General features: G+C 50.8%; 1 protein-coding gene across 9 annotated transcripts in view; it reads left to right on the top strand.

Annotated features, from left to right (window-relative positions):
• TBL1X (transducin beta like 1 X-linked) overlaps positions 1–14,163 on the top strand; it is a 199,785-nt gene extending 185,622 nt beyond the window's left edge. For 6 of the 9 annotated variants that reach the window (XM_073227773.1, XM_073227775.1, XM_073227776.1 and 3 more), the window contains 11 exons: positions 596–728; positions 1,111–1,252; positions 1,953–2,016; positions 2,147–2,244; positions 4,959–5,019; positions 5,952–6,072; positions 8,603–8,678; positions 9,067–9,194; positions 11,189–11,354; positions 12,942–13,043; positions 13,880–14,163. In XM_073227773.1, the coding sequence (XP_073083874.1) occupies positions 596–728; positions 1,111–1,252; positions 1,953–2,016; positions 2,147–2,244; positions 4,959–5,019; positions 5,952–6,072; positions 8,603–8,678; positions 9,067–9,194; positions 11,189–11,354; positions 12,942–13,043; positions 13,880–13,906 (1,118 nt within the window). In that variant the 3' untranslated portion in view covers positions 13,907–14,163. Of the gene's footprint in view, positions 1–595; positions 729–1,110; positions 1,253–1,952; positions 2,017–2,146; positions 2,245–4,958; positions 5,020–5,951; positions 6,217–8,602; positions 8,679–9,066; positions 9,195–11,188; positions 11,355–12,941; positions 13,044–13,879 lie in introns of those variants that run through there. The other 3 variants (XM_073227778.1, XR_012127440.1, XM_073227780.1) reach the window with 3 other exon arrangements.
• Positions 14,164–23,561: the final 9,398 nt, after the last annotated feature.

Genomic DNA, 23,561 nt, shown 5'->3' on the forward strand with positions numbered 1-23,561 from the left:
CTTGCGGGAACCCAGAGTCGGGACCCCACAGTTTATCCAGGCCGGGCTTATTCAGTTAGCAAGCCAGTAGAGAAAAGTCCAATGCAAAGGTGGCTCCAATAAGAGACTGGCATGAAGGTTTGAAAGGCAGCGGGTGCAGGGTGGGGGGTTCTGAGGTAATGAGCACCTCACTGGTGGGGGCCTCACAGATAAAGTGTGTCGCCTTGGGAAGTTGCTCCTCATAAAAGGACTTGTCCCATCCAGAGAACACGAATCTTCAGGGTTTGCTCAGATGCCCGTGGGTACTTGGCATCTCTCCAGTTTTGTTCTGGTGGTTGTTAGACATTAGCCTGGCTCTGGGTATAAAGAAGAAATAGCTGTTTTTTTTCCTCTGTCAGTTTTATCTTATTTTATTCCTCTTTTTATTTGGAGACTGTCAAATAAAGAAGCGTAAGATATTTACTAAATTACACGCAAGCCATGACGTAGCTATAAATCACCAGAGATGATACCATGTAGTACATTATAAGACACTTCACATATGACAGTGCCCCGAGAATGAATTTCTTTGGTGCTGGTCAACCGTGTGTCTTTCTTTTCCTGTTGCCTGTGACAGATAATCATTCAAAACCAATGGAAATAGACGGAGACGTTGAGATTCCACCCAACAAAGCCACAGTCCTTCGGGGCCACGAGTCTGAGGTGTTCATTTGTGCCTGGAACCCTGTCAGTGATCTCCTAGCTTCCGGGTAAGGATGTGAGGCTGGGGGCACTCCAGGGTCTGGGGGACCGAAGGTGCTTGCTCTTCTCGGGTGTTCTGTGTCCTGGGCCATCCGCCCCTGTCCTACCTGGTTTGCGGCATCTTCTCCATGCACGCAGGCCCAGGCTTGAGGCGCTCCGTCTGCACTCCTCCAGATACCATAGGTTGTAGGGAGGCCCGCATTCCAAGCCCTGTTCTCAGTGGGGCAGGGAATGATGCAAACACATTTAAAATCACTGAGTGCAGCACAGCCAGTGAGGGGCAGGATGAAATGCCGCAGGCCAGAGATGCCTGGCTGGTCTGCAGCAGGCGGCAATGGGCTTTGGTGCCCTTGCCTGAAAGCTGAATGCTTGAGTGTTTTCATCTTGCAGATCTGGAGATTCAACTGCAAGGATATGGAACCTTAATGAAAACAGCAACGGGGGGTCCACACAGCTCGTGTTGAGGCACTGTATACGAGAAGGAGGCCACGACGTCCCAAGTAACAAAGACGTGACCTCGCTGGACTGGAACGTAAGAGCCGTGCGCACACCAGGCCCCATTCATCAGCCTGCCCCGGGGTGGCTGGTGCTGTGGGTGCTGTCTGTTTCTGAGGGCTCCTGAGGACGTGGGGCCAGGCAGGCGGCTACCTGGGCGTTCAGTAGCTGTTCCCTGTCCATCGTTAACCTACATTTGCCAGCTGGTTTTATTAGGGAAGCCTCACAGCAGGAAGCAGGGCCAAGGGGACCCAAGATAGTCGTGCTGGGGAGACGTAATACACAGGCAAGGAAGGCCGGCTCTCCACCTGGGCATTTCGGCAGAGGGTGTTGTGTGCATTTGTGGGAAGGACGCACACACCTCTTCACTCTTATACAGTATTTCTCCAAATTCTGGCACCTCACCACCAATGCTCCGCTTCTCTGTATACAAATACATTTTTAAAGCTTACTTCAAGTCTCCAGAAGTCTCAGAACTTCCGACGTGGTGTTTTTAATCGTGTCATCACAGGTGAATGGTGGCGGTGTCTCTTCCTGCTCCCTCATCTCCTTGGGGCTAACGGCTTACATTTTAATTTACAAGCCGTAGGAGCGCGAGGACTCAAATGCAATCTGTGAGGCTCTGAACTGGGAACCACTTACTGGCGGAGGCGCATTCTAGCCGTGCCATGAGGGGAGAGGCCCTCTGCCTTTTCAGAGCTGCCCATCAGCAGTTCTTGTTGGCCTGTTTCTTCCAGAGCGACGGGACACTGTTGGCCACAGGCTCATATGATGGTTTTGCAAGAATCTGGACGGAAGATGGTAAGTCCTGCCTCTCACTCTCACTGGGGTCTGGCGGGGGGCGGGGGGAGGGCGCTTTGGCACACTGTCACAGAGAGGATGGGCTGTGACTCTGACACTAGCATGTTTGTTTGGTTTTTCTGTGTGACAGGTAACCTGGCCAGCACCTTAGGCCAACATAAAGGCCCCATCTTCGCCTTGAAATGGAACAAAAAGGGGAATTACATTCTGAGTGCAGGTGTGGATAAAGTGAGTATCACTTCAAATACAGCCCTTTGATCCCTAGATGCTCATTTATTGTTGATCTCTATGTAACCGTGTGGTTTCTTTCAATTCTAAGGAGCTCTGCTTCCTGTGAACATATCAAAAGAACTTGTTTGGGCCTTGTTTGTTTTTGTGATCTGCTGCTGCTTTTAAAAACACGTCCTCTCTTCATGTGTTGTGCGTCTTCTAGAACTTCACACACAGCTCCCCCTCCTTTCTGGGCGTATATCATCAGTGATAAGAGGAAATCCCCAAACTGTTTATCCAATGCTTGAAGAAGCAAACAGATGTGGGGTGAACTCTTTGTAAACTTTGACCTGCTGAGTGATTTCAGTAGCACCAGTTGTTTTCTGGACCAGGCTCCTGTTTTCCTCATTTGATGCATTGCTACTTCCCACTGTAGATGGCAGATTTCTCTGAGAACAGGAGTCAAGCAAACACACACACACACACACACACAGACACACATGCACACACAAGTGCCTCCCCTGACAGCCTGCAGAGCAGACAGAGAATTTACAAATTTGTGCCTGGGAGGGGCTGCCAGGCGGACATGATGATGTTACACCAGGTGCACGGAAAAGCCGTCTCTGGGTGTAGGAGCTTAAGGCCATCAGGAGTGTAGACGTCACTCAAGCGTCATTCCTACCAGGAGTCTGATTAGTCCAGCGCATCTCACTCTCGCTGGGTTTCTGTTTCCCCAGCTGTCAGGAGATGGGAGTCGTGAACATTGAATGAAAACGGTTGTATCATTCATAAGACTCAGTGAGAATTCAGAGTCATTGCTTTGGGAAAGAAGTATTATCGAGAAGTGCAGGAGGGGAAGAAAAGCATGTACTTCAATTTGTGCCACTACAAAATGTGCCTGAATACTCTACTTTCGTCTGAATTCCAGATGCCTGTATGTCTGTAATAGCTTTGGGATAATTTGAAAATCTGGTAAAGCTACTGCTTTCTGTTCACTCAAGTTCTAAAAACTAATATAGAATAATAGACATGACCTGTAAACATTGCCCCCCTCAGAGAAAGTCATGGTTGTAGTTGGCAAACGATGGCCCACAGGACCAATCTGGCCCACCACTTGTTTTTGTAAATAAAGTTTTATTGGCACAGAACCACACCCATTTGTTTAGAATGGCCTATGGCTGCTTTCCCACCATAACAGAGTTGACCAGTTGCAGCAGAGACCCATGGCCCTTAAAGCCTAAAATGTTTACTATCTGGCCTTTAACAGAGAAAGTTTGCTGAGCTCTACACTGAAGTATAACCCTGTATGTCAATGAATCATTCATTCTTTATCTACCTCTCTGTTAAGCCCATAAACCCTTCATTCAAACTTGGCAGCCTAATATCTAATATAAAAACAGCTGGGCTACTGTGGTCAACACATTAAATATTCTCATGGAACTACCATCAGATTTCCCCCAAGCTGTTCTAATTCAAATATGACACACGCACAGCACGTTGTCGTGGACGTGGCTGGTCATCAGTACTGCTCATTGGATTGTTAACATAATGTGTGAAGTGATTGCCAACCTTTAATGAGCAGTTTACTACCTGAGTTGGCTCATTCCATGCTCCCAAGACAGGAGGCAGGCCCTGGCACTGCCTCCTTCTCACACAGGAGGAAATGGAGCCCCAAGGAAGTTTCGCTACTCTGTGTGGGGACCCACTGGTATGGAGTGCAGGTGGGGGCGGAACCAGACCCTGGGTGGCCGGAAGCTACTGCCCTTTGACTCTCACATACTTCTCAAGAGTTCTGTGCTCCCTCACCTTCCTGCTCCAGGCAATCTGTTACATTCATTCCTGATTTTCTACCTTTGATGAGCTACGTGCTCAGGGGAAGTGCTCATTTGGAATTCTGTTACTCTGGGTCAGTTAGTCACTAACAACGGCAGGAGTGATAATGTTCTGAGAGCTAACGTCCAGAGGAAATGTCCCAGAGGAAATGTCGTTTGTGAGGAGGCTTGCATTGACTTGCCCTGTGTTTAACCCAGAGTGGCTAATGTGTTTTTCAGATGCTCCCAAAGCAGACATGATGTTTTCCCCTTACTCATACACCACTAAGGTGGTGCCTGACCCCGGTGTAGCCCAGCTACTGTGCTATATCTGGTCTCCCCAGTTCACAGAAGGAAATTTCAGAAACGCCAGTGTCTGCTGCTCTTCATTTGGAAATGTGCCAGAAAGCTGGATAGATATGCTTCCCTGCAGGGTTTTCACTGGGTCTCTGGGGGTGAAGGGAGCCCCTAACAGGTTTGGTAATGTTCCAGGTAACAGTTACAGCTGGGGGAGCTAAGCCTGAGGCACACCTGTGGCTGTTGGGTGCATAAAAAGTGACCATCCCGATTGTGAAGGTCCGTAAATCACATGCTAGATGCCAAAAACCTTCCCGAGAGAGAGAGAGAGAATGCCAAGTAGCTCATCAATATTTTTACATTGATTCTATGTTGGAAAAATAACATTTTGGCCATATTGGAGTGAAAACAAATGGCTTAAATTCCTTTTACCAGTTTCTTTCTTTTAATGGGGTTACTAGAAAATTAGAAATGACCTGTGTGGCTCCCATTCTGTCTCCTCTGGACGGTGCTGGTGTAGAAGGAAGAGAGGCTCGCGGTCTTTCCTTGTCCAACAAATTTCTCTAGAGAAAACTTTGCAAGAAGAATTGTTCCTGACTTTTTCTTTTTGTTTGCGGAGCACAGACAACAATAATTTGGGACGCCCACACAGGGGAAGCCAAACAGCAGTTTCCGTTTCATTCCGGTGAGTATTTTTATTTTTATTGGTTGATTGACTGATTGATTTGGTAATTCAAAAATAACTGAGTCCTAGGAAATGTTAGGGCAGAAGGGAAGGGGCCATCTGATCATTAGCATATCCCGAGGGCATTGAGCTGGCTTCTCTCAATTCAGTGCTGACTCACCTTTAAGAAACACACAAGACACGCTTGTGCCAGTTGATGAGAATGGTGTCACCCAGAAGCTTATCGGAACCCAAGCCTCTAATTCTCCTAGAAGCAAGGAGGCGTCAGGAGAGAGATGCCAAGCAGTAGAGTGGGAGGTCAGGAGAAAGGGGATCACACCCTGAGGTTAGGGGGCCATCCCCATCCAAGACCCTCAACAGAATTCTTGGGGCCACTTGGACCTCAGAAAGACCCAGGAGTCACTGGGAGTGTTCATCACAGTCCTGAGCCGTCAGCCCAGTTGTGTCCCCAGAGGGGTCTTGTCAGCCATGAGTATCCAGCCCTCGGGTGGGATGCATTAATGTGTTTGCAGGTTTTTTAAATCGGGATATCTTGAATGTAGGATATGAGATCTTCCTGTTCTCATTTTCTCTCTCTGTCTAAAGCAAGTGAGGTTGGCCGTCCACAGGGACATGCCTGGGACCAACAGAGTGCAGGGGCGGGCATCTCATGCTTCTCACCCACCTGTGCCCACCTGGGCCAGGGGAGCAGGACACTCTGCATGCAAATGGGAAGCATCCCAGGGTCTCTGCAGAGCATCTGCTCATCCCTCCAAATGTGGAAGGAGAGGTCTTTAAGGTCTGTGAGGGGAATAGGCTGTGTTCACACTGGGGCACTTTTTATCATGTTACTAAATAAGGCTTCTTGACTATGCTGTTCATGGTCAAAGTCAGCCAAGTTGTGTGCACACCTAGTCGATGCCAATGTCCTCCCTCTGCTCCCCATTCCACAGCCCCTGCTCTCGATGTAGACTGGCAGAACAACACCACCTTTGCCTCCTGTAGCACAGACATGTGTATCCACGTCTGCAGACTCGGCTGTGACCGCCCAGTCAAAACCTTCCAAGGACACACGTAAATTGGAGTTCCGAGTATGCCCCTTTGGCACTGGGCTCCTGTAGCTCTCGGGTTGGATTAAACCCCGTTACGGGCCGGCAGTGGAGAAAAAACTGACCGTGCAATGAGCCAGATGTCAGATTCTGCAGGGAAGACTATACAGTAGGTATTGTAAAAGGTACAAGGGACGTAAAGGAAAGGATGCTCGTAATGGGTGAATAGATGGGGAATGTCAGCAGAGAAAGGAAAACTCTTCTTAAAACAGTCCAGTGGAAATCTGAGAACTAAGGGGTTTAATGTCTGAAATGAAAATCTTCCTGGACAGGTTTAACGATTGCAGAATTAAGGTTACTGAACCTAAAGAGAGCTTAGCCAGTTTTGATAACAGATTGAACAAATGACTAGAGGCCTGTTAGATAGTGGCCAAATGAATAACCTGTGGCACAGTATGAAGCACTCAGCATATATGTATAATGGAGGGAGAGCGAAAAAAATGGAACAGAAACATTACTTGAAGCAATAATGGCCAAATGTTCCTAAATTTGGTAAAAAATGTTGACATTTAATCCAAGAAACTCAGGTGCCAGCTGACATCTCTGAATTCATGGCACATGAGGCTCTTCAGAGCCTTCCCAGAGCTGATCCCTGTAATGTCCCAACACCCTCAAACTTCAGCCTCCTGGAAGGCCTGCTGGGTTTGAGAACCTCATACCTGCAATGCACCCCACCTTTAACCACTGCCTTGCCACTTATGTAACCATATAAATGCCATTGTCCTGGGTACTTGTTCATGTCCTTAACTCGCCTTCTTCAGCCTCTGTCCCCATAGGTCCCTGCTTGTGAAAGAAGGTACTTTTAGGGCCCAGGCATCAGTCTCCTTGTGCCTATCAACTGGTCCTTCTTTTTACTTTTCTGGCCTGAACTCTTCTTTCCTCCAACCCTAGACTATCCCCAATATTTCATGGGAAATCCTTACAACTTGCAGCTGTCCAGCTTCCGCTTGGGACTTTACTGCCACCACACCACTTGGCTCTCTAAATCCATCTCGCTGCAGCTTCCGTCATTCTGCACGAGACGTGAGCTAAGTGTAGGAGAGCCGGTGTCTTCCCGAGACCCTGTGAGCCATTTCTGGATGCCTTCTGGGAATTGTGGCTGGGGTTGCATGGGGAGGGGGAGAGAACTCCACGCCCAGGGAGGAGTTTGTTCCCTGCTGGAGGATGGAAGGTGGGCTTGGCTGGAGACAGCCGGTGGGGACCAGGTCCGCGTTCCTGGGCTCTAGGGGACCTGTGCGTGGGTTCTCACCCAAGCTGCCTTCGTCCTGGCTGAGCCTGTCTCTGGGTCGACACCTCATCAGGCCCCTAGTTCTCACCATGTCCTCCGGGTTTCCGCCTCTTCACGCACGCGCATGCGCGCACACACATGGACCCACACCCATCTCCAGGCTGACCTCTTCGTCCTCCCACGCTCACCCAGGGGGCTGCTCTGTGGTCTCCAAGCTCCCTTCCTCCCTCTTTTCCAGGCCATCCAACCATTGATACCACACGGAACACAGAATGGTGGCCTTGTCACTTCACACCCTTCAAACTCTCAGTGTCCTTAGCAAGAAGCGCGACTGTAAAATTGCTCATCCACACCAGAGCATTTAGGAGCATAAAGTTAATTGGGAAATTACGAGTGTGAAGTTAGTTCATGGTTAGGCCAGCACAGCAGGCATGAGTCCTATGCAGATGGGGCTCTCCGGTCACCATACTTAGAAATTCCCGAGACCCACTGCCTTGCTCCCACATTTCCCCGCAGCTGACCATGCGCAGCATGACGTCCCCCGCCTCCACATTTTGCATCTGGTGGCGCCTGTCCCTTGGGGTGCATTTGCCTTCAGGCTTCAGGACTGAGCCCCAGGGTTACCTGGCGCTGAACTGGAAGGCTGCCTACAGCCTCATTTCTCCCCCGGCCCGTAGCACATACCTGCCAGAACTTTCCCCTTGCACTCTACCGGAACATTTCGTTTACCTGCTCCTTGCTCTGGATTTCAAGTCCCCTCCCGCTGGAAGGTTTTGTTTCTGCCCTGCGTGTTTACCTATCATTTCCCTTGGCCATCTGTGTTCATGCCTTATTTCTTTACATCTTCTCCCCGCCCCCATTGTCAGCACCAAGAGAAAGGTCTTGTAGGGATTTTGACAGAACAGCTGTTGTGTTAAAAGGGCATGAGACAATTCAGTCAATTTTTAAATGACTGTGCTCTTGTTGGTTTTTATGTACCATTATTATATGTAAATTCATTGACTTCCTTCCTAGTTGTGATTTTTTTTTTTCCTTAGAGAAATATGGATGGGTGGCTGGTTACGTGTGCTATGTGGCTGTGCCTTTAGATAAACGAGAAAGGCTGGGGAAATAAAAGAGGAAAATAGATGGATTCTCAGGTGGCCCTGTGTGCGATCCAGGGAAAATGCAAACAGGCTCTTTGCAGAGATGACGGCGCTGGCCTGCCCCCTGCTGGAAGGTTGTGTAGTCTGCTCACAGACCTTCCTTTCTTTTTAAACCCCTTTCAGAATGAGGTCAATGCCATCAAGTGGGATCCCTCTGGAATGCTGCTAGCATCCTGCTCCGATGACATGACATTAAAGGTAAAGGAGTCCGAAAGGATGGGCTCTGTGATCCTGGGCGACCCCAAATAAGCAGTGCAGGTCGTTGCTCCTCAGTGATGATACTGTCATGTGGGCATTTCCTGCCTCTCTGACTGCTCCCCACTGCTAACCACATGCCACTGTCATCCGCTTAACTCCTTATCAGTCAAGGATCCTGCTGAGAATCCTTCCCTCCCCCGAGGCCTTTCTCACGGCCTCTGCCTGGCTGCTCCCTGGCCAGTGACATGCTGGTGTGCGACCTGCACCCCACGGGGTGGTGAGCCTCCCAGGGTCGGAAGCCTGATGATCCCTCACAGAGTAAATGATGTGGCACCATCCCGGTTGGAGAAACCGTGTTTGCTGACACTGTTCCCAATGCATCGTCCAGATCTGGAGTATGAAGCAAGATATGTGTGTCCATGACCTTCAGGCTCACAGCAAAGAGATATACACCATCAAGTGGAGTCCCACCGGGCCAGCCACCAGCAACCCAAATTGCAACATTATGTTAGCGAGGTAAGGGAAGATGGCCCCAGCCCAGTGTCGGTCCCTAAAGCCAGCCTTGCTTGGAGTTAAGGGGTGCAAAAATTCTCCATCATAACAAGTTGGTCGTGGGGACGGTAGGACAGCATGGAGCATATAGCCAGTGATTCTGTAACGTCTTCCTATGTTGACAGATAGTAACTACAGTGGTGGGGATGAGGATTTAATTATATGGGTAACTGTTAAACCATTGTGTCATATACTTGAAGTCAATGTAAGATTGTATATCAGCTATACTTCACTTAAAAAATTTTACAAAACCGCCTTACCCACGGTGGCTGAGCCGGCCACATGGCCAGTAAAAGCTATTCATGAATGTCCAGAGAGATGGGACATTGTTGCCAATCTGTTTATGCCCTTCCACCTGAATGAAGTGGTCAGCTGGGCCCAGAAGATAGCTTACAGGTGACGCCTAACTGGAGGTAAGAATCGCATTAGCTGCAAGGCTGGCTGGTTGGAGGGACTGGTTATATTGGTTATGTGCCTCAGGCTTTTCAGCACTTGGCCTGGGTGGAGATTCTGCCACAACACAGAAAGGAAAGAGTTCAGCTTGGGTCTGGGCTTGGGGACTTCGTTGAACTCAGAGCTGCAGGTGGTGAGATTCTGAGCAGTGATAAAGGGTTCCCCGGCCCTAGATGGATCTGACTCAACAGTTTATAAAGTGAACCCCTGGACACCAGCACTGGGGGGATTGCAGTGGCGAGCCAGGCAAACGCCAGAATTGGGACTAGAGGTTCTTTCTAGCTGACACAAAGGTGGCCTCCCCAAACCATACCACTTGAGGCCGCTGGCAACAGAACTGTCTCATCCTGACACTCGTGGGCCCCATTCAGGATGTAGCATTGTGCTCCGGGTGCTGTGTTAAATGCGAACATTTAGGAGAACGAGCTGCTGAGACCACATTGAGGGGACTTAGGGGTCTGGAAACTGCTCCAAAGCAATGAGACTGTTTGGCCTGGAAAAGACAAGGCTCGGGAGGGATGGTCTGTTTCCACGAAGCAGCCGTTGGCTGCTCCTGTGCTGTCGCAGAGAAACGGGACTGTGGAGAGGCAGCGGACGGCAGGTCCCCCTGCACCTAAGGAAGAACCCGAACCTGTTTGGCCGTGTGGCAGTGGGGTGGGCAGCCTCACCAGCAGAGCGCACTCTGGTTTGCGAACGTGCTTGATCCGAGGCCATGTCTTAGCAAACACCAGAAGGGATTCATGTTTCAACCTAGAGGCTGAACCGGAGAAGGTGCAGGCTGTAGTTTTCTTACTTCAAGGGATTGTCCTCAAATCCAGCTGAATGACTATGATTCGGAACATGCTGCCTCATTTTTTCATGATTCAGAAGGTGCTTTGATGTCCCCTGTTGCCCTTATGAGCATAAACTATCCTTTTGGTCAACAGGTAGCAAAGAGACATACCAGGGCGTCCCTGGTCAGAGAAAGGACGCAGGTGACAGGTTTGTGGCAGGTGCTCTTCTGCATTTGGAAATGTCCCTGGATTTGCAGCTCTCCACAGGGTGATGGCATATTTGGATGCGATTATATTTTAATTCCCATTAAATTAAAAATTTTATTCATTTAATGGACTATTTTTCCAAATACAGCTACCGGCATTATTTTAGTTGGTAATGATGTTGAGTTTTAAATGGTGGGAGCATCTTAGAAAGCATAAGTTTTCTGTAAAGGTATATTCTCCATTCTAGTCCATTCTACAAAGGAAACAAATGAATGTGGGTATCAATTTGCTTCCCTAATACCAGCACCAAAAGAGAGAGAAAGAAAGAAAAGGCTTATTGTATAACCATGTCTCTGTGTTTAGTATATACCAGTCGTATTTTAGAAGAGAAAAAGCACACCCATTTCTTGTCTCTGGAAACTGAGAAGCTGGGAAGTAAAAATAACTCATGAGATCTGCTACACGTCTCAGGGAAACAGAGACCAACATGTTTCTGTGCTGACGTTTTCTCTCCCGTCTTTCCAGTGCTTCGTTTGACTCTACGGTTCGGCTGTGGGATGTGGAGCGAGGTGTTTGCACCCACACGCTAACCAAGCACCAGGAACCTGTCTATAGTGTAGCTTTTAGCCCTGACGGGAAATACTTGGCCAGTGGCTCCTTTGACAAGTGCGTGCACATCTGGAACACTCAGGTAATTCCCCGGTTGCTATGGCCAGAGTCCTTCTGGAACGAAAGCCCAGAGAGTCCTGTGTTCAGGGACCTAGCACAGAACAGCACATGGGGGAGGAATCAGTTGCCTCCATCGGAGCCTCAAGCGAAGCTGGCCACCCCAGGAGGACTCCAGGCTTCATGCCGCCTACCATGTGCTCCGTGTGGGTGCTGGATCTTCCCCAAAAGGATGCCTGCTACCTTCTGTCGCTTTTTCTCAGTTCCTGGCATGAATCCCCCACCTGCCCTCATCCTTTTCTTGGGTATAGTCATCTCGGGGAGGTGTCACCCAGTCCTCCTATCACCAGAGATGTGCCCTCTGGACACCAAGGTTGAGGGTGGTGGGGAAGGGTGTCCCTTCCATCCGAACTTCCCAGGGGTGCAGCCCACTGGGGTGAGGCCAGCTCTGACCCTCTGTGCCCTGCACCAGCTCCTGTGGCTTCTCCATGTAGCCAGCTGGCCAGTCCAAAGGAGTATTTGTTTGCTGTTTTGCCGCCTAGAGTGTTGGAGTGAGCTGTTTTGTGTTTGGGTAGCGAGTCGTATATGGAGCCACTGTGGGCATCTCTGGCCACACCTGAGCATAACCGAAGGCTGAATACAGAGAGTGGGCATGAACAGGAGCGAGTGTGGTAGAAAGCATTACTTTGGACAGTCGGCCTTGGTTCACCTCCTAGGGGGAGGGAGAAATGGTGGTGTGGTGGAGTCCTTGAAAACAGCCAGTGATCCATGTTGATCTCCCGATGAACTCCATGACTCCCCCCTGCCCTTTTAGTCCAGTCCACCTTCCTGATTGAGTGCCTTTGGCCTGGTTGACGTCCAGGTGGATTTGCTCTCCCAAGCACGCGCCCCCCTGTGGCAGGGGGAGGTGCGACATGCCAAGCCAAGAGGCGTGGGGCAGGGGGAGGGCCACTGAGACCTCAGGCTTCCCCAGTGACTGCCTCACGTCCTCTCGGGGGAGGAAAGGCAGTGGTGCACCCTAGTCAGAACCAGCCCAGTAACCAAGGTGAGCCTGAAAGGCCCAGGTAGGAAAATGCGCAGAGAACACGCATCCCAGGAATCGTGTGCAGGAGTCTGTTGGTGAAGCACTTACAGAAATGGTTCCCGATGGATTTGTAAATGACATCATTGGTTTGGTGGTGCCCCCTGTGAAAACCTCATCGAACTGCTCTTTCACGAATCGCAAAGGTGTTTGAGATGTTCTAAAGCTCACTTTGAAATGGACACCTCTACATATAAAAAAATATGTAATGTTGACCCCCCTCATTGCCCAGTCCCGGTGTTGTGGGAGGGTCAGCCTTAGTCTCCCTGACCTTGGCCAGGGGGTGGCATGGCCTCAGCCAAAACGTAGAGGCAGATCCCATGGACAGTGGTGCACCCCAGGCTGCCTGTGGAGGGAAGTCGGAGGCACGCTTCTACAGCCGCCTGAGTGTTCAGGGGAAATTCTAACTTACCTGTGTATGAAAATTTTCATGATGACATGTCGGGGGGCCAGGAGGGGGGCTGCCCTTTATACCCCACCAGTGCTCTGAGTCCCCCTTGCATCCTAAGGGGTGATCACTTTGCTTTGCAGAGTGGGAATCTCGTTCACAGCTACCGAGGCACTGGCGGCATCTTCGAGGTGTGCTGGAGCGCCCGAGGGGACAAAGTGGGCGCCAGTGCGTCCGACGGCTCCGTAAGCAGCACCTGGGCTGTGCTGGGGGGGCGGAGGGCCCCAGGGCAGAAGGAACGAGGGCCAGGCGGCCAATGCCTGAGCACATTTCCAGGAGGTGCAATGGGTTCTCGGCTCTGAGGGCCTGGCACCTGGCAGGCACTGCACAGATGTGCCCTGGGGAAAGGCAGTTTCCAGGCTGGATCCCAGGGGATTGGTGCCACGTCTGAGGCTCTCTGGAATTGTTTGCTTTTTCTACTCTGGTGGGGGGTGTGGGCCAGGCATGCTGCTCAGCCTCGTACAATGCCCAGGACAGCCCCACAGCAGAGAGGTGACCGGCCCCTGGAGGTCACTGAGCAGAGGCTCCATTCATTCCACAGGCCTCTAGGGTCCCACTGGCCCTGTTCTGATCCCATATTCTGGCTTTTTGGTTCCCTCCACTTGCGATTGCCATGAGGCCTAAGGCAGAGGGCAGTGCACTGGCTGACCGAGTGTCAGCGTGGTCCCCAAATGTTCTCAGAGGCCACTGTGCTCAGGCTTCAGTTGTCATGTGCCCCACCGTGTGGGTGTCTGGTCTGACACCTGCTGATGGCCACTACTACCCCCAGTACTTCCCGGCATTGCCCCTGACCTGCCTTTCCCTTCCATGCTGTTGGCTTGGAGTTGATTGGTCAGATGCTGAGACACTAGCCGGTAGCTAGAACTCTGAACCTTCATGACTGTGTGCCAATAAAACTTTATTTGTAAAACACGGATGGTGGGCTAGATTTGGTCCATGGACCATATAGCTTGCCATCCTCTGCTCTGAAGGCATCTTTGTGCGTCACTCAAGATAACAGGTGCTTTCTCTTTCCTTCCAGGTGTGTGTGTTAGATCTACGAAAATAAAAAACAGAAGAAAGAATTCTCATGGACCAGCAGTGAGGGTGTGGGGTCACAGCACTCTGCAGACACAATCCTATCAGCTCCAAAACTGTAGGAACCTGACTTGCGTTAGAGTGTACTTTGAAAGCAACTCATCCCTGGCCTCAGGAGTCTATATTTTTTCATGATCTTCATCAGGAAGTTTAAAGCAGGAACATACACCCAGTCATGTCAAAAGGGAAAAGAATGGTTTCCATCCTGAACAGGCTCTGATGTGCTGATAGGGGGTGGGCGGAGGGAGAAAAGCTGTGCCAAAAAAGGGAAAGTGCTGTGATAAACCAGAAGGGTGGGGGGCTGTCCTCCATGTGGCAGGTTGATTTGGACACAACAGTTGTTCCTGTAAAGGATGTTCGAAGACCAGTTTGTACTGAGGAAATGTTGAGCTTTGTGATCCCAACACTTTTCTATTCTCTAGAGTCTTTGGTGGTTTTTCTATCGGCTGGAATCCTGTTGCCTGGGGGCCTTCAGTGTGAGCTGGAAGCTGTGTTCACTCTGTCGATTCTTTCCTGTGGTTACCAGCCCCCCTCCGCCTTTTCCCTTCATCTGCTGTGTTTTTGATTTGCAGTTCGCCATGGCGACCAGGAGGGGACCATCGGCGGCCAGCTCTCTCCCATCCCGCCCGCCCTTCCCTCCGTCTCCATCACCCCTTGCTCACTCTCTACCTTTGTCACAGTTGCTTCAGATCTTAGGTCTCAAGGGTACTTTTGGTGCAGAATAGGTGCATTACAAAAAGGCAGGGCTGAGGGACTTTTTACAGGAGAAAAATATATATATAAGAGAAAGAGCCCAAAGTATTTTTGGAAAAAAAGTATTTTTATGTTAAAATCACTTTAAAATCCTAAAATGGCCATCAGACATAGAGAGCTTTGTGTGATTCATATTTTAAAACAGTTTTAGGAAGACACAGGCAGGGTCTGAGGACTCTGCCTCCTTTAGCTTCACTAAAGGCACTTAGAACTCTGGGTGGAAAAGGTCCTTCCCGTGGGTTGCCAGCAGGATTGTTCTGCAGCCAGAGAGAAACATCCCTGCTCCTCTGGCTGCAGGAAGAGCATTGCATCTCTCGGTGTGTGTTCACCCACGTAGGCGGCAGGAGAAACGAATAACGGTGCCCTCTCACCGGGGGACGCATTCCCGAAACCCAGTGGTATCGGAGAGGCCATCGAGCCGACCCCATGGCCGGGTGGCTGAGAGCGACACCCTGCTCACAGCAGCCACAGGGCCACTGGCTTTCGGCCCCCCACAGTTTGGCCGGCCCTTGCCGAGCTGACGTGAAAGGCTCCAGGGTCGTGTTTGGTCTGACAATGACAGAAATGAACGGGGGAAGATTTTCAGTCCTGAAGATGAATTTCTTCAGTGACATAGGTAGAATGTCACTAACAATATCCGCCATCTTCGTATTTCTCTCCCACAAGAGACTAGGAGAAAGATGTTCTTTTTTTAAGTAATGAATCTTTTTACTGTTTTTAAAACATTAAACCTGGCTTTGTGTTCATAGAGGACTTACCTCTCATTGGGTCAGGCAACTTTGTACACATGTTGTAACTCGACACTGACCTATTTTATGAATCAGTGGGGGAGAGGGCCGGGAGATGAGGCCTCTTCCCACGTCCGCTTTCCCACAGGCATGGGAAAGGAGGGGCACCTGGCCGGGCCTGGGGGGCTGCCGTGCACAGGCTTCTGCTGTGTCTGTGTTCCAGCAGCAACACAGGACCCTCTAGAGGCTGGCATCCATCTGTGGAGCCAAAACTGACTGGCAGGGCAGGGCAAGGGCATTGTGCTCAGCTTGGAGTGTGCCTGGGCCAACTCCCAAAGTCAGAGTGTGCTTGTCATCGTCGGGCATTAACTGGCCTTCACTTGCACATGTGGGTTATTCAAACCCTAGCGAGAGAAGACCACAAAGCGTTCTCGTATGAGTTGGGTATTGTGTTCTGGGTCTGCTACCTAAATGCCTACCTAGCTGAGGAGGTCGGAGTTCTATGGCGCCACCATCCCATCCTTGAAGTACGCACACACCTCCAGCTGTATTGCTCGCTTCCTGCCCCAAGAGCTCATTAGGTCTGGCCTGCAGTCCATGGGGGTGCAGACGCACACCATCCTCACCCCCTTCCTCCCCCAAGTAAAAATGCATCCGTCTCCACGGAGTGTCAGTGGTCGAGGGTCGGCTGGGCTCACGTGTCAGCTGGGCTCACGTGTCAGCTGGTGTTAACAGGTCCAACATTGGGTGGCAGGGTGGGGACAGGCCATCGGGTTTGCTAGACGATCTTCATTCAGGGGGGCAGTAATCAGGCTCTCGCTCAGGTGGGAGCCTCAGGTTCTTGAAAAGTCTGAACCACTGGGAATGGTTGGGTTGGCGTCGGCGCCACGAGCCACACGGGAGTCCGGGGCGACAAGGGCCAGCCACCCGCCTCCCTGTATTCCTCCGGCAGCCGCGGGAGAGCTCCCTGCAGGCCCCGAGGGGGACCGAGCCCCAGGGTGCCGACAGCGCCCCTGGAGTCCACCCCCGTTCTCAGCATCTGCCAGAAAGCCTGCAGAGCCACTCCGCAGCAGGGCAGGCCATGTCCTGCCACTGTTGGTCATCATTTACAGCTCTTCAAATTGTGTGTCTTTGTGACCAAATGTAACCTCGATTCCGGAAGCAGCACAAGGATCCCTCCTGGCACCTTCGGCTGGGTTCGGAGCGACCAAGAGCAGGGCCTGCACACCTGGGAAAGGCTGCTGGCCATGGGGGCCAGGAAGGGCCGGACGTGACGGGCTTGCAACCCTGTGACCCTCTGCCCCCACCCCATGCCTCCAGGACTTGTCTTTCTAAAACTAGATCACAGAGCCAAGTAAAGTGCACTTTGTGAAATGTTAAGAGTCTGCTTTGTTTCTTGTCAATTTTCTCTTTTTTAACCTTCTGTTCCACCTTTTATAAAAAGAAATCGTGTTTCTTGTCAAATGCAGACATGTTCCTCCTGCCACTGAAGTTCTGAATTCTGGCTTCTGCAGTTGATATTGTCTGTGTCAGACGTACAGCCAGATGTGGGTCCCTGTCGGCATCTCCCAGATTCGGTTCTGCCCACGGCCCCCATTCTATTCTTTCCCCACCCCACGCACCCTCACACACGCTAAGAAAAATTCACCTGTGTCCTCACTCATTCGTTTCCAGAGAAATCAACAGATCATACATACTCAGTGTCTTGAATAAATCGCTCTATTTTGATATGAGAGAACGCGCGGGGTCTGTTTTCTTCATGTCCTGCAGGAACACTTTTAAGGCACGTGGACACTGGTGAATGCACACATTGCTCTGTGCTTTCTCGGGAAGCCAGTGACTAGAGGGCATCTTTCTGGGACCAGTTTGAGTAGGGGGAAGGGAACTCGGCACCCTGGCGAGGCCGGAACTGCCTCCCCAGTTACATGAAAAGGTTACTACCTAGACAGAGCGTGTGTGCTTTTCAGTGTTGCCTTTTATTTCAGGCTGGCTGTTTAAAAAAACCAAAGCAAATGGATTTTCTCTTGCCAGGGGTGGGGAGGTGTTGAGTGGAAGGGTCAGCTCAGTAATTTGAAGAACCTGAAGCCACAGGCATGCATGACTTTAACTTCTACGTGATGTAGACTGACATGCAGCAGATCTGTCTCAGCACCTGCTCTGTGCCAGGCTGTACTGGGTGTTTCTGTTTTTACCACTTTAATCACTTGGCGGGTGTCACGTAATTGAGCTGTGATTGCTGTTTTCCCGTGATTGGGAAGAGGACGTGGATTTGGAGAGATGGGCTGCATTTTGCTGTACAGACAAGTTGCAAAGAAGGTCATGGTGTGTCATTCCCTCTAATTCCAGCCTGATGCTGCACTGGAGCAAAATGGGGGGCTAGAAGCCATCCATGCTCCCCCATGCTGGGTTTGGGGTGAAGGTCTGAGCACCCAGACCCTACTACTAGAGCCATAGGCAGGTCCTGGGGAGAACCTTGTAGTGAAAGCTTCACAGGCATGAAGCGAAGTGCATGACAGTCCCCAGGATGGGAGTATGTGATGTGTGGCTCTGGGGGTTTCAGCAACAATGCCAGAGACATATTAGTAGCTTTAAATGGGGTCACATAGACTGCTTAAGATTTATATAAATTTCTTCACAGACAAGGAACCCCTTGCTGTTCAAAACTTTTCCTTCGTCCATTGAGTCTCTACTCTTATTTTGAAAATCTAAGCTTCTACTCCCTAAACAGGACTTGGGTAGGAACATCGTGAGGCTCTTGCTAAAGGGCACTGGAGAATGTCTGTATCCACGGAAGGTTCTGTGCACCTGTGGATGGGTGCTGGATGCTGGTCACTGGTGGCAAACCTGGAAATCGTTTTGTGAGTTGTATGGAAAGGAGGTGGCGGGAAGCGCACAGATGCCCTTAGGAAAGACTCAGAATTTGGCTGAAGGGTTTTTTTCTTCCCAGTTTTGCTCCTTCTTCTCAAGTGTCTCATCCACTTGAAAGTGAGGCACAAGGGTGCAGCTCCGTGGGGCAGAGGATGACAGGGCGTGGGGAACTGTCCAGTGAGCGAGGCAGGGACAGTCGCAGGGTTACCGCCCACCCGCCCTGAGGTTCAGGCTCTGGAGAAGGGGGTCTGGGTAGGACTGTGCTTTCCCTCAGGCAGAGTCACTGAAGCCACAGGAAAACAGCGGGTGCGCTCCATCCTACCAGAAGTACTGATGACCCTAATAAAGGGCGACCTGAGGCATGCTCGAAAAGATAGATTTATTCAGGAATAGCGGAGGAACAGCGATGCAGGACGAGCAGCAAGTTCCAGGTGAGTCCTTAGGGTGTGGCCTGGCTGGATTCAGGGCAGGGACTCAGAGACATTTAAAATAAACGGAGACCAGCCTTGAGGATTTTCCCAAGCAGACAAAATCAGTCTGGTCACAGGCATACACACACACCCAATTCAGCCCAGTCTGTTGCACTAATGCCATGTGTGTCGCCTCTGGTGATGCATCTGGCAAAACTTCCCCAGGTGGATATGACCCCACGTCTGACTACCAACAGCCAAGAAAATTCCAACACACTGTTCTGTCAATCCAGCATTTACAGGTAATCCGTCTCATAAGTTTCGTGCTCCTGAGGTATGTACATGAGATCCTGCATTTTCTGTCACCCTGGGTTACATGGGAGTGGAATTGTTCCCCACTACACGATTGAAAACGAGGAATGAGGAAATGAGCAGACCTAAGTTCCTCGTGGTATGATTAATGAATGGGCTAGTGAGTTGAAGTCCAAGGGAAGCTACCTGATCGGAGTCTCACCTGTCCCCAAGCTGCCCTGCCCACTCCACCAGTCAGTCCAGCCAACACACCTGCCTGTCTCCCCACCCTTCCATCATGGTCCCCGCTTTCTCACCAAAAGGCCACCCCCCTGCAGTAGCCTTACAGGGAAGTCGCTTAAAGCCAAGGGCTGCCTGTCATCACTCCTTCTATGATCCCTTTTCTCAGTTACTCGCTTACTCCCTAGATTGACTTGGTGCACGTCTGCAGCTCATGGGGCGCCCCAGTGCTGAGACGTAGCTGGGTCCCTGGCCAGCTGCTGTGAAGAAGATGGTACAGCCCTCTCTGTCCACACCACTTAAAGCCACTATGCCAGCCAGTGATGCCTCACCCAGGAGCCATGTTCACCGGATAATCAGGTCAAACTGTTCATGTGCAAGCTTCCAAACCTGATGCTGGCTAACATAAGCCAAAAAGAAGGCATGATGATTTTGGGTGGCTCCGGAGTCACTGGAGACCCAAGATCGGAAGCCACACGCACAGGATCAGCCAAAATTGGGCTAGCGGGGTCAGTTCCTAGCAGGTGACACGGGCACAGACCCAGCACTAGGGCTGCCCGCCCGTCCACACTGGCCACAACCTGACCTACCAGCACATGCCAGCTGCCTTCTCACGGGGACCCCTTTACCCTGGGCACCAGCTTCCAACTCCAGGACTTGGGAGGCACGCCTGAGTGGTCCCTGAGTCCATCTGTGCCCACACGACTCTCCCAAAGTACCAACTCTGGCTACCTTTCCTAGAGTGAGAGGACACCGTCTTGACATGTAGGGAGGTGTCATGTGGCAGGCTGTGTGCAGGGTCCTGGGCTAACAAGGTCTGGCTTTTCTATAAACATACCTAGAAGGCTTGCAATCTCCCCCCCAGAAAAAGTATGTATATATGTGTAATTATTATTATATAACATGCAATTATATATTACATATACTGATGTGTTTATTTAATAAAACTACTGGAAAGGAGCCCTAAGCAATGATCTGAGCATGTCAGGTTCCAGGGATTCGCTGAACTCCCTGTTCAATAAAGCATGAGGACCGTGGGTAAATTCCTAATCACAGTCTAACACCCTGTCTGCCCCTAGTAGACAGTGATAGACATGCCATACAGAAGCCAGATTCCAAGGTTTCCCTACACAGCCTGCTAAACACGGCTCAAGGTCCCAGGGTTAGTGATCAGAACCTGCTGCCTCACGTTCCCCCTAGTAGAGACTGAAGAACTGCTCCAAGCAGCACAGAGCCCGAGGGTAAATTACTGATCAGAACCTCCCACCACGTCTGCGACCTACTGGACAGTGAAGGAACCAAAGGTAAATTATTCGCACAACATACCAGCAGGTCAGCCTGCTAGTCGACCCTGAAGGACATGCTATGCAGAAGTCAGATGGCCAGGTTTCCCTATGCTGTCTGCTCAACAGAGCTCAGGGACCGAGGATTAATTATTGTTCAGAACCTGCTGCCTAGTCTGCCCCCTAATGGAGAGGTAAGAACTGCTCAAGGCAGCACAGAAACCGAAAGCTAATTACTGATCAGAACCTATCAGTAAGTCTTCCCCCTTGTGGACACTGGAGGACATGCAAGGAAGAAGTCGGATAGCCTGGTTTCCCTCACTGCTCTGGGACCGAGGATAAATTACTGATCAGAACTTGCCACCACTTCTGCCACTTAGTAGACAGTAAAGACATGCCAGGCAGAGCTCAGATTGCCAGATTTCTCTTGACTGCCTGCTCAGCACAGCTCAGGGACCGAGGGTTAAATACTGATCATGTCCTTCGCCTTGACTGCCCCCTAGTGCAGAGGGAAGAACTGCTCCACAGGGCAGAGAGACCAAGGGTAACTAATTTATGAGACCTTGCAGCCTCCCCTGCCCTGTAGTGTGCAGTGAAGATGTGTTCATCACAGTACAGGGACTGAAGGTAAATTACTGATCAGAACCTACCACCATGTCTGCCCCCTTGTGGACACTGAAGGACATGCAAGTAAGAAGTCAGACCCCTTGGTCTCCCTTGCTGCTCTGGGACCGGAGATAAATTAGTGATTGGAAACTGTTGCCTCGCCTGCCCCCTACTGGACAGGGATGGACAGCTCAACACAGTCCAGGGACCGAGGATAAATGACTGATCAGGACCTGGCTCCTCGTCTGCTACATAGTGGGCCCTGAAGTTCTGCTCATCACACGGCAGGGACGGAAGGTAAATTACTCATGCAACATGACAGCAGGTCTGCCCCCTTGTGGACACTGAAGGACATGCAAGGAAGAAGTCAGATACCATGCTATACATGGTCTCCCTTGCTGCTCTGGGACCGGAGATAAATTAGTGATTGGAAACTGTTGCCTCGCCTGCCCCCTACTGGACAGGGAAGGACAGCTCAACACAGTCCAGGGACCGAGGATAAATGACTGATCAGGACCTGGCTCCTCGTCTGCTACATAGTGGGCCCTGAAGTTCTGCTGATCACACGGCAGGGACCAGAGGCAAATTACTCACACAACATGACAGCAAGTCTGCCCTCTGGTGGACACTGAAGGACAGTGTCCTGCACATGCTATGCAGAAGTCAGATGGCCAGGTTTCCCTATGCTGTCTGCTCAACAGAGCTCAGGGACCAAGGATTAATTATTGGTCAGAACCTGCCACCTAGTCTGCCCCCTAGTGGACTGTGAAGGACAGCTCAACACAATGCAGGGATGGAGGACAAATGTCTGATCCAGACCTGCTCCTCACTTGCCCTGTAGTGAGCAGTGAAGATGTGCTCGTCACAGTTCAGGGCCCAAAGGTAAATTACTGATCAGTACCTACCACCAAGTCTGCCCCCTTGTGGACACTGAAGGACATGGAAGGAAGAACTCAGATACCATGGTATTCATGGTTTCCCTTGCTGCTCTGGGACTGGGGATAAATTAGTGTTCAGACCCTGTTGTCTTGTTGCCCCCTACTGCACAGTGAAGGACAGCTCAACACAGGGCCAGGACTGAGGATAAATGACTGATCAGGACCTGGCTCCTCGTCATCTACCTAGTGGGGAGTGAATATATGCTCATCACAGTGTAGGGACCAAAGGTGAATTACTGATCAGAACCTACCACCATGTCTGCCCCCTTGTGGACACTGAAGGACATGCAAGGAAGAAGTCAGATACCATGCTATACATGGTCTCCCTTGCTGCTCTGGGACCGGGGATAAATTAGTGATTGGAACCTGTTGCCTCGCCTGCCCCCTACTGGACAGGGATGGACAGCTCAACACAGTGCAGGGACAGAGGACAAATGTCTGATCCAGACCTGGCTCCCCACCTGCCCCACAGTAGGCAGTGAAGATGTGCTTGTCACAGTGCAGGGACTGAAGGTAAATTACTGATCAGTACCTACCACCATGTCTGCCCCCTTGTGGACACTGAAGGACATGCAAAGAAGAAGTCAGATACCTTGGTCTCCCTTGCTGCTCTGGGACCGGGGATAAATTGGTGTTTGGACCCTGTTGCCTCATCTGCCCCTACTGCACAGTGTAAGGACAGCTCAACACAGGGCGGGGACTGAGGAGGAATGACTGATCAGGACCCGGCTCCTCGTCTACCTAGTGTGCAGTGAAGATGTGCTCATCACAGTGCAGGGACCGAAGGTAAATTACTGATCAGAACCTACCACCATGTCTGCCCCCTTGTGGACACTGAAGGACATGCAAGGAAGAACTCAGATACCTAGGTCTCCCTTGCTGCTCTGGGACCGGGGATAAATTAGTGATTGGAACCTGTTGCCTCATCTGCCCCCTACTGGGAAGGGAAGGACAGCTCAACACAGTGCAGGGACTGAGGTAAATGACTGATTAGGACCTGGCTCCTCATCTGCTACATAGTGGGCAGTGAAGTTCTGCTCATCATAGGGCAGGGACTGAAGGTAAATTCATCACACAATGTGGTGGCTGGTCTCCCCTCTGGTGGACACTGAAGGACATGCTGTGCAGAAGTCAGGTGGCCAGGTTTCCCTACACTGTCTGCTCAACAGAGCTCAGGAACTGAGGATTAATTATTGCTCAGAACCTGCCACCTAATCTGCCCCCTAGTGGAGAGTTAAGAACTGCTCAAGGCAGCACAGAGACTGAGAGCTAATTAATGATCAGAAGCTACCAGGAAGTCATCCCCTTTGTGGACATTGAAGGACATGCAAGGAAGAAGTCAGATACCCTAGCTTCCCCCACTGCTCTGGGACCAAGGATGAATTCCTGATCAGAACCTCGGTAGTCTGCTCCCTTGTAGACACTGAAGGATACGCAATGCAGAAGTCACCACTCTGGTTTCCCTAGACTCTGTGCTCAACACAGCACAGATACAGAGGCTAAATTACT

Source organism: Manis javanica, chromosome X (genome assembly GCF_040802235.1).
Source record: "Manis javanica isolate MJ-LG chromosome X, MJ_LKY, whole genome shotgun sequence".
Taxonomy (NCBI): Eukaryota; Metazoa; Chordata; class Mammalia; order Pholidota; family Manidae; genus Manis; species Manis javanica.